We start from the raw sequence: 11,282 nt of genomic DNA on the forward strand, positions 1-11,282 counted from the left end.
CCTCCTTTCCAGGGCACGTCAAGGGCTTATTTTTCTCCAAATTTTCCAGTTATACCCCTAAATTAATACCCTTCAACTTTCTGTAAAAATATTTGAGTTTAGGTTTACCAAAACATGTGTTTTCTGCAGAAACCTAGGCCATTTGCAGTGAAATCGTACCGTTTAAGAGATAAACCAATAAGGTGAGACTCCTATACTCCAAATTCTATTTTTTATTCTCTTATGAGAGACTTCTATTGCATGAGACGTTTTTCATGAAGTTCTTACACATAAACGCATGTTATTCTCTTACATGAAATCATGATGCATATATGAAACGTATTTTTCTGAAAATTATATGCTATTGGCTTTTTAACTGTTGCATTTATAAAATTCGTGTGGCCATACTGTTGTACATATTTGTTGTTGGCCGAGGGCAAAAGTCGGATATCCCCCGAGAGGCGCTATGCGTGGGCCATCGAGAAAGCTCTCGTGGAGAAAACCGTGAGCCTAAGGAACAACTAATGCAGTGCTTGCATGAGTGCTATGAGGTCGGGCCGAAGTGACATGGTTAGGGACCTCCCGAGAGGCGCTATGTGTGCGCCATTGAGAAAGCTCTCGTTAGAGAAGGTTGACGTGTTCACGAGGCACTTCGGAATAGTTCTCGTTGTCTTCTCATACATTTTATACCTGATCATGCATCGATATAAACTGTTTTTGGAGTTTCTCACTAGAAGATTCATCTTCTAATTGGACTATGTCCCTGGAATATTCAAACGTTCCAGGTTCGACAAGCAGCTCTAAGGGAAAGGAGGTAGCTGAAGGATAAGCTTAATTTACTGCTTATAGCATGTTTAGCATATCTATGTTTATGTGCGAACCTTTGTAATTTTGAAAATGTTTAAGATGTTCAGTTATCATTTGCGAGAGATGATGTAATACATTTTGTAGACGTCTTGAACAATTTTATGATAAATAAAGTATTATGGTTGTGAACCATATCAGGTTCGATCTAGCTTCCGCATTTGAAATTTTAATGCCTGTCTTAGCTATTCGATTATTGGGTTTGTTAAGCTGAGAAGGTGTAAATTTGGATTTTTGGGATATTGTGTGATGTATGACAGCTATTGTGATATGAAAAGTGTTTATATTCCCAAAATCCTAAGTTATAACACGCTCAAGAAATTTGGGGTGTTACACCTCAATTGGCCACGTCCTTGCCCTCGCAGCAGTCCCTGGCTGGAACATTAAACGTTCCAGGGGCATAGCCCAGGTTAGATGATAAAACATCTAAGTGACGGCATGAAACAGTTTATACAATGCATGAAAGACACACGAGCATAGCATACGAAGACAACAATATGCAAGACACGTCTAACTTGAGAAATCACCCTGGCATACTCAACCTCCCATGGAAAACACCATTCCACACACCGTTGGGGTTGAGCTTGCCGCGACATACTTAATCCCTCGAATGCCCCACTGTGACACCCGTTCACCTGGTTTAACATTAATCCCTCGAGTGCACCGTCGTGACACCCGTTCACTTGGTTTAACATTATTCCCTCGAGTGCCCCAGTGTGACACCCGTTCACCTGGATTAACATTGTCCCAATCTTAAGTAAACCCCATCCCGTCCCATACGGACACAACACCAACACGAAGATCAATACCCCGATGATATGAAAATCACACGCCATGCACCGACTCTTTTATAAGTAAAAACAGTTGATGCAATATATCACATGTTCAATATGCAAATGATGCCACAAATACATAAGTAAAACGCCTTTGCAGAACAACCCAAGTTCCTGAGGGTAAAACCGCTCACTAGAACTGGTCCCAATTGCGTGTAACCTAAGTTCGGGAGGGTAACACCGCCCACCTGAACCCACTACACACCTTCCAACATATTTTCAAGATAAGGTAAAGATAGGATCAGACCACTCACCTCGAACGTATTCGAATTTGCCTCGATCCCTGTGCGACATCTCGATTTGCGTGCCAAATCCTAGATACTTGAACTTATATGCAACCTCGAGCCACAATACTTCCTAAGCACCATATTTAATTAAGAAAACATTAAAATCCATTTTTCTCAATTATTTCATAATTTTCTCTATTTTCTCCCATTTTTCACCTTGATAATTCCAAAATAATTATTTCCTCAACTATTTTTCCAAATATTTCAACACCATAATTCCTAAAATAATTAAATAAAAATACTGAAGTTGGAATTATGAAAACACCCTTGCTCACGCGCCCTCACGCGCTTGGCGCGTGTGTAAGGGTGAAGGCTGGCGCGTGATTGCACGCGCTACTGTCTTCTCCAAAAGTCCGATCACCGGCGATTGCTCTGATGGCTGCAAAACCAGTACCCCCTTGAAGCTCTTGAAGAATCAATTCTAATGGCACCAAAATCAGGCCGAAACAACACCGTTAAGGCCTTTAAAAATTGATTTACAAGTCCGACTTGGCGGACCGCCTCTAACCCTCGGCCGATTTCGAATAGCCCTCAAACATACACCAAAATGCTTCAAATCGAGCCCAATGTGATCCTTGATGCCTCGCGACCAAAAGCCCCTTAATCACTCGCTCAAACTCATTCAAAAACTCAGTCGATTTTGGCTTTAAAAGCTAGAAACCCTCGGCCTTATTTATACTAAAATTCCGATCACCTCACGGCCAATCAACGGCCAAGCTTGGTCCCCAAGCATTCTCCCGACCGTATACAACCTTCCCCAAGCAATCCTCGGCCTTCCCATCTCCGGAAACGGCCTCCACGTGCGGTGGCAGTGCGGCGACCGAAATCCCTTCGCGTTCACACTATGCTATTTTTTGTTTTTTACACTTTCACCCCCTATTTTCTTTTAATTCCATTCTAGCCCCTATCAAGACACCCCTAAACTTTCCAATACTATCACTAAGGCCCACAAGTCTTGTACTATTCATTTCATCCTTGAAACTTCCGAAAAATTATCATTTTGACCTCCCTTAGGTAATTTTAGAGAATTGCACTTAGGCCCAACTAGTCGATTTGACCTTAAATCCATTCGATTTAACCCAAAATCACTTAAGGGTTGTTCTATACATAAAATATTAGTCCCTGACATGTTTCGTTGACTTTTCGGACGTCTCCTACGTCGATTCGGTTTTTCTTAGCCCTGTCGACAGCTGTACCGAAAACTGTTCCTGATCCAATTTATTTCATCACTAAAAATCAAAGTTTAAATCGCTCGTCGATACGATACCATTTTCCCTGGCTATCTATGGTCCAGGGTACTCTCTGCGACTAATTCGATCATCCAAAACTGCATTAGTGTACCCTATAGTCTTATGTTTCAGCAAATTCCATTTATACCCTTCATCAAATATTATTTATGGCCTCGCATCATTCCTGGGTATTACATACAGGAAACCCATCGATCGAAGCATCATAAGCAAACTGCATGGAACACGATTAGATGCTAAAGATTTGGGACAACCCAGTAGGGTCTATGCCTTGTAGAGGGGTTTAAAGTCCCAATGGTCTAGGATGCGAGATGTGCCGCTAGCTATGATTGATCGAGGCTGGAAGCCTCGGGAATCTAAATGTGATGAATTGAATATGAACTGAGTGTCCTATTTAAAGAATTGTATTTGGGTTTGTGGTCATCTTGGGAATGGGTGGCACGACAAATAGTACGAGGCTCGAGGAGTATAATACCTCGATGTCTGGTATGGTAATGCTAAGTGAGATCATGGGATGGTCGTGTCTGCAATTGCAGTGTATTGCAGAAGGAGTTAGACACGTGGCTACGATAGTGAATGATAGTTCTCGAAGGACTACAACGGGACTGTGCAGTTTCACTCGGGGCATACCTATGTGGGGGTTGACACTTGGTGTAGGAGCAAGCCTACTATGTGACCGGGTTGATGGTGACAGCTTGTGTGCTGGCTTACGGTGAATGTAGTGCCTAGGAGGAACTAATTTGATTGTCGCAAGTCAATAGTCAGTTGGATCTGAAGAATGGAATCTTGGTGAGTGAGATTTCGGGTAGTAGAGCATGGCTAGTTTAAAACCTTGACGATGAATTGTGGAAATCTCGGTTCGAGGAAGAGATTAGGTACCGAAAAAAGGTCAGGCTTGCTTGATAGGTTGTAGCAACGAAAAAGGGAATGATGAGATATCTAGTCAACAGAATTGGTGACTACGGTTCAGTATGTCAAGTGGGCTTGGAGATCTAGAGATCGTGGACTTAAAGTAAACCTAAGGGAAGGTTTGCATGAGGAGTACTGTAGAGGTTAACGTTGTTAGAACTTGATAGATGATCAGAAAGTTGAACGTGGCTAGATGTGCGAAGCCACCGTGAATCTTAGGATTTAAGCTAAGAATTTCGAGGAGCCTAGCAAGTTCGAGGATTTGAAAAATGCTGAGTGTATGCAAGGAAGGCACGCCTTAGAGCTGACTTCCAATAGGCTGAAGGACGACCCTAGCCTTGTGATCACCCATGCGAAAACCTTGGCCATGTGATGGGGTGAGGGAGGTGTGATGACCTGCCCAAAAGTATGGTAGGCCCAGAACCTTAGCCATGATAAGGTGAGGTAGGTGCGATGACCTGACCAAAAGTCCTATAAGCAAGGTGGGTAACCCAGGTTCATTGTTGGAAATGGGTGTGTGTGACCGCTAGCCCTGAATGTGTAACGCCCCGCTCCCACCTACGGGTGTTACTCACGAATAATCATCTTATTATTCACACGCTAGGGCAAAGATGAAGAGATGGCTACGTTTCAACGGGAAACGACCTAGGTGGGAACTAGGCTTTGCCCTCTCTTCGCTCCACTCGAGGGTCCGAGAATTATCAAACGACCCATTAAAACTCGAAACCTCGCAAAGTGTCACCCCTTCTCAAGCTCTTAATGAAGAGCTAAGGGTGACCTCCCAGGATCGAAAGAATTAAACTAACTCCCATGCTTCATATAAATTATGGCATAACGCTTTAACTATAAGAAAATAATTTTTCTTTTCTTTGCCCCAACCATTAACCCATTTATCTCACTTCCAATTCATTTGGAAAATATTTGGATTAATATTTCTTTGGAAAAATTTAATTAAATTTTTCTTATTAAATCTCCATTGATTTTTCCCTTTAATTATTTCAAAATACCATAATTTTCCAACCATTAGGAAATTAATTTTTGAAATACAAACCTCAAGGCATCCTCATCCAATTTCAAAATTTAAGGAAAATACTCCATTATTTAATTTCCCCAAAATATAGAAAATTTTCCCACAATTGCCTCAAATTTATATTAATTTAATAATTAATTTGGAGGCTAAAATACTCATTTATTTAAACATAATTTATTTCATAAATTTCCAAAATATCATATTATATTTAAATAAATAGGGAATATAAAAAAAAAAACAAAAAAAATCAACAGCAGCAGCGAAGGGGGCGGGCAGCACCAGCTGCGCCCCCTGCTCGCGCGGGCCATGGGTGCAGGCCGCCCGCGCGCACCTGCTGCGCGCGGTTGCGCCAGCCGCGCCCAGCACACTGCCCCACCTTTTTAATTAAAAAAAATATTTTTTTTTTAAACTCAAATTTTCCAAAATGCTTTTACACTACAAATGGCTTCCAAAACATTCAAGTTTGCCACTTTTTAACCACATTAAGCGTTCATTATATATTTAACAAAATAAATACAATATCAACCACTAAATCCACAAAATACATACACTTCACATGCATTTCTCTTTTCTTCATTACCTTCAACCTTGCAAAACTCCTTTTCCTTTAGATGATTCTCCACCTATATAGAGGTCAAAGGACCTTATGAGCTAATGCTCAATAAGGGTGCTATGCAAATGTATATGAAACATGAGAATATAAACACGTAATGCAAATGCAATGCGTATAATGGGTAGTCCTCCATGCCCTCATAACCACTTAGGTTAAGGCACCAACCAACCCCTCTCTCATGATCTCATCACTAGTCCTCTTTATGGCCATAGGTCCACTAGAACACAAAACATGTAATAAGACCATTACATGCAACTCATTAAAAACATATACAAATGCAAGCAAAACCCCCACCACTTGGGGTTATCCTTTACCTCTTTTCTTGAAGCTTCAATACTTCCACTTGCCAAGACTCTCTCTTTGGTTTTTAATCACCTTAAGAAAATATCCTTAAAGCATTAGAAATCTTTAAGACTAAAGAAAGAATGGAAAATGAAAACTTCCCTACACACTTGAAGAGAATTAAACTAAGGCTTACCTCTCTTCTTCCTTCTCCTAACCTTAGCTCTTCTTGCTTTCTTTCTCTTCACAAGTGGGAAAACCTTGAACTAAATTCTCAACTCCTTATTTATATAGCTTTTCTACTCAATCCATGCTAAAATTCAAGATTACATATTAGCCATTGATTTTTCTTTAATTCAAGAGACTCAATCTCAACTCTCCAACACAAGCACAATCCTTGTGCTTCTCTTAATCTTCAATCTTAGCCATTGATTTTAAGAGAACTCATCTCTAGTCTCTAAAGAAACACAATCCAAGAGACTTAGTCTCTTTAAATCTCAACCTTTGATTTTCTTTGGAGATTAAATCCTGAATCATTGGATCAATCTCTAATTCCCATAATTCTCCCATTTTCACAATTAATAAATAATGACTAATTTCAAGATTGACTAATTTCTCCATTTTCCATTTAATTTAAATCCATAACTTTTCAAGCAATTAATGGAGACTATTATCTTTTGTTTTTGATTTAATTTAAATTGCTCTTGAAAGACATAATTCAATTTACTTTGGCATTTAATTAAATCCACCATTTTCCCACATAAATGCATGACTAATTTCCATTTAATATGGAATTTCTTTTAATTCTTTCCATAATGGCTCTCATTAATGCTTGAGAGACTAATTTCTTTTCTTTTTGCATTTCTTTAAATCCCACTCTTGCTTCACAAGATCATGCCAAGTGTCACCAATTACACTTAATCAAATTATTTCTTATTCCCAAATTAAATTAAATCCCAATCCATGAGATTTTGCCAAGTGTCACAAATCTAACCATACTTGGCTTCCATTTTAATTTCCTAATTATCCATACACTGAATCAAGAATTAAATTCTTCAAAAATCAATTCTCCAATATAAATAATTTCTCTAAAAATAATTTATCTTTTTTATAGGATGGAACTCCAAATTACCATTTTGCCCCTCCTAAGGCATCCTACATATTATGGGCCTTCTCTTTAATTCAAGGGCAATTATGAAATTTTTCATATACCAATATTCTCTAAATTGATAATTTTATCATGACTTATCAAGGGTATTACATTTCACCCCTCTTAAAAGAATTTCATCCCCGAAATTTCATTTTCATTAATGATATTGATCAATACATCAAAGCTACTCTTCCATTACATCAACAAATAATTCGGGAAATTGTCTCTTTAAATCTTTTTCTAGCTCCCATGTTGCTTCCTGATCCGAGTAATGGTTCCACTGAACTTTAACTAATGGAATTGATTTGCTTCTCAACCTCTTTTCCTTGTGGTCCAAGATTTTCACTAGCCTTTCAATATAGGTTAGGTTCTGATGAACCTCAACCTCTTCCTCTGGAACTTTCATTCTTGGATCCGGTATGAACTTCCGCAATTGAGACACATGGAACACGTCATGAAATCCAGCTAATTCGTTGGACAAGGCCAACCGATAGGCCAAAGGACCTACTCGCTCAATGATCCTATACGGTCCCATAAACCTCGGACTAAGCTTCCCTTGCTTTCGATTTCTTATTGACGGTCTTTGTGGTGAGATCCGAAGAAATACTCTATCCCCTTCTTGAAACTCCAAATCTCGCGTGCGGTGATCCGCATAATACTTTTGGCGATCTTGAGCAATCCTCACGGAACTCCAAATTACCATTTTGCCCCTCCTAAGGCATCCTACATATTATGGGCCTTCTCTTTAATTCAAGGGCAATTATGGAATTTTCCATATACCAATATTCTCTAAATTGATAATTTTATCATGACTTATCAAGGGTATTACAGAATGGGGGTAAGGGAGGTGTGGATGCCGCCCAAAGTCCGGTCGGCCTGAAGTAGTTAAGGGATGAGGTTTATATAGTGCCTTGGATTTTGGAATTGAGGTAAGGTTACCTTGAGAAAGCGACTCATGGGATCAGGTCATGTAAGTTTGGTGTCAACTTAGTTGATGAAGTGGCCAAGTGAAGTCTTGGGCCTCGTAAAGGTTTCGAGTTGGAAATTTTGATTGTCCATGATTTGGGACATGATGATTTGATGTATAAAGTCATTGAGATGATAGTATATACGTGTAAGGATGACAAGCGATAATCAAAAGTCTGGGTACGATCTGTGAGATGGGACATGTGGATAGGTTATGCTTTAGGCAACCACATGGGACCCAAATCATTATCAGTCAAAAGGTAGATCTTTGGAAGATTTATGTAATGGTTTGAGGTGTATAGCTCAAGACCATAGTGAAATTTCGTTGGGAGTTGAAATCGAACCTATGGGATGTCTGATGGTGGTTTCAACACCTATGGAAAGGAATATGGAGTCCTTAGAGGTGAGTGACCCGAGGATCCATGAGGTTTGGAGTTAAGTCTAGTATGGGAAGTAGTGCCAGAAGTGACGGAGGAAGAGACTAGAGCTTTGTGATAGGATCCCTAAGTTGTCTGTGAAAAGATTAAAAGTATGTTGAGATTGGTAGGCTTTTGTCGAAGATTCATGAAGAGAATTTCTAGAATAGTTGTATCCATGTCAGGACTCGTGAGGAGAGTCAAGTGAGAATGGTCTGACGGATGCAATGAGAGCTTGCGATAGCTCAAAGGTTTGGGTTGCGTGATAATGCAATGTGAATGGTGATCGTGTTTAGATCACGTCAAGGCACAAGGTCAACTACCCTATGTATGACTTAGAGCTGGCAGTTGAGGTATGTGCTCTTAAGGTTATGGAGGCACTACCAGTATGATGAGACGTATGAGGTGCTCATGGACCACAAAAGTCTGAGGTATGAGTTCTCGCAGAAAGAGCTGAACATGAGGCAGCGACGGTGGATGGAGTTCCTAAAAGACTACGACCGCATCATTTTGTATCACCCGGGGTGTGCCAATGTGGTGGCCGCTAATTGAGGCTTTTAGCCTGATGTCGGTAAGTGTAGTGTCGAAGGGTTCGTCTGTCTTGATAACTAGCCTAACAGTTTGGCTGGATCTGGAGACCGATATACTAGAGACTAGTGGGGGTGACCGGTATATACATCTATGGATATATGAGTGTGGCCAGCCCAAGGGTTATGATTTTTAAGATGCGAGATGGCATTCTCAAGTTTTGGGGTAGGATGTGCGTGCCTAAAGTTTGGGAGGAGCACCCGCCGTTGGTTGAGTTCGTGTTACCACAGTAGCGTCGGGATGATTTCTTATGTGGTTTATGGTGGAATAACATTGTTGATCACCCGATGTACCAAAACTATCGACTGTTGGACCCTCAATCAAGCAGTCCCTGTGGTTGAACTGAGTGGGTGGGGCAGTCCATACCTAGGCTGGGAATGTTGGGACCACTGAAGGTGAGGAAGCCTTTGCCAGTGGGTGCGTTAGATTCCTTTAGGGAGGAGCGATCCCACGTTGGGCCAACGAAGGGAATGGTAGATGTATGGGTGCTAGCTGTCAACTGCTGAGGTATGGTTGTTGGCCATTCTTGTTTGCTCACCACTAGAAAAGTTAGATTGGAAATATTGGAATTTTGTGGACTATGAGATATGTCCAAGCTGTGAAATGACTTATTTTGATCTTTGGAGATTGCGTGTATGAGCCAATTTCGAGGACGAAATTCTTTTAAGGGGGGTAGATTGTAATACCCCATATTTTTATAAGGTTGCCATGTATTTTAAATGAGTTTAAAATATCGAAAAATATGTTTGAAATGGCCACAAGTGACCGAATCGATCGCAGGGAGTGCCTTGGAGCTTAGATACCTAAGGACAAAGGTATATTTTTGATAAGCGTCTCGAGACGAGATTTATGATGCTGAAAAAAATTGGATCAGAGACAGTTTTTCGGTTAAGCTAGGTTGTAGCCTGAAAAGATCGAATGATGGTAAGGGCTTCCTGAAAATCGTACATATCGAGAAATAGTGAGTTATAAATTTTGAGATTTTAAGTATCTCGATAAATTTGATGTTTGAGGGTGTAAATATAATTAGAGAATTATCCAAATGAAATAAGAATGAAATTATAAGTTCATGTGGTAAAATATTAAAGTTGAGGACTCGAAATAAGGGCCAAAATATCATTTGGAAGAAGTTAGGGAATTAGCTTGGATTTCAAAAGTTAAATCCATTATAGTTTTGGATTTGAAAAGCCATTCAAATATATCTTTGAGTCTTTGGAGTCCATGGCTTAGATTGTGACAAGTGGAATAGTGTGATTGGTTGAAGAAATCTATAAATAGGCACCATGGGTTCTTCTCAACTCATTCCAAGCAAGTTTGAGAGTTGAGGCACTCTAAGAGGAGGAGCTTTCTCTAGAGAGGGGATGAAGTTCGGCAAGAAGGCGGGAAGAAATCGAAGGAGAAGTTGGAGAGAACGAGCCTCGTCGGAGTTACGATCCTTCGCCTGAATTTTCCAAAATCAGTCAGAATAAAAGCAAGGTAAGTCCTATTTTTTTTGATAATCCTGTAGAGGGAGAAGAGAGGGTCGTGTAGGTTCAAACGGGGGTCGAATTGGAGTTAAAATGAGGAAGTTATAGCCGAAATACGAAAATGATGCAAAGCTATGCAGCGCGTGAGATACACGCGCTGGAAGTGGCTGCACGTGAAGGTGCGTGGGCCAACTTACCGTGGTGCGTGAGACCTCCATTTTCCATGAAAATTTTCAGTTTTGTCCCTACTTTAAAACCCTTCAACTATATAAAAAAATATTCGAGGTTAGATTTACCAAAACGTATGTTTTCTGCAGAAACGTAGGCCATTTGCTGTGAAATTATACCGTCCAAAAAAATAAACCAACAAGGTGAGATTCTTATACTCCAAATCCTATTTTTTATTCTCTTATGAGAGACTTTTATTGCATAAGACGTGTTTTGTGAAGTTCTTGTAAGTAGACTCTTGTTATTCTCTTACGTGAAATCATGTTGCATATATGAAATGTATTTTTTTTTGGAAAATATATGCTGTTGGCTTTTTAACTGTTGCATTTATAAAATTCGTGTGGCCATACTGTTATACCTATTTGTTGTTAGCCGAGGGAAAAAGTTGGATATCCCCCGAGAGGCGCTATACGTGTGCCATCGA

The 11,282-nt window shown here is 40.1% G+C and overlaps 1 protein-coding gene across 1 annotated transcript; it reads right to left on the minus strand.

Moving 5' to 3' along the window:
• Positions 1 to 7,378: 7,378 nt before the first annotated feature.
• On the minus strand, positions 7,379 to 7,897 carry LOC127810465 (uncharacterized). Its single transcript, XM_052349980.1, has one exon. The coding sequence runs from the start codon at positions 7,895 to 7,897 to the stop codon at positions 7,379 to 7,381; it is 519 nt and encodes a 172-aa protein (XP_052205940.1).
• Between the last annotated feature and the right edge of the window lie 3,385 nt (positions 7,898 to 11,282).

This window comes from Diospyros lotus, chromosome 1, assembly GCF_014633365.1.
Source record: "Diospyros lotus cultivar Yz01 chromosome 1, ASM1463336v1, whole genome shotgun sequence".
Classification (NCBI taxonomy): domain Eukaryota; kingdom Viridiplantae; phylum Streptophyta; class Magnoliopsida; order Ericales; family Ebenaceae; genus Diospyros; species Diospyros lotus.

What these genes read in the sequence shown, in the direction of transcription:
- LOC127810465 (XM_052349980.1), bottom strand. Translation starts at nt 7,897, where the DNA reads ATGGTAATTTGGAGTTCCGTGAGGATTGCTCAAGATCGCCAAAAGTAT.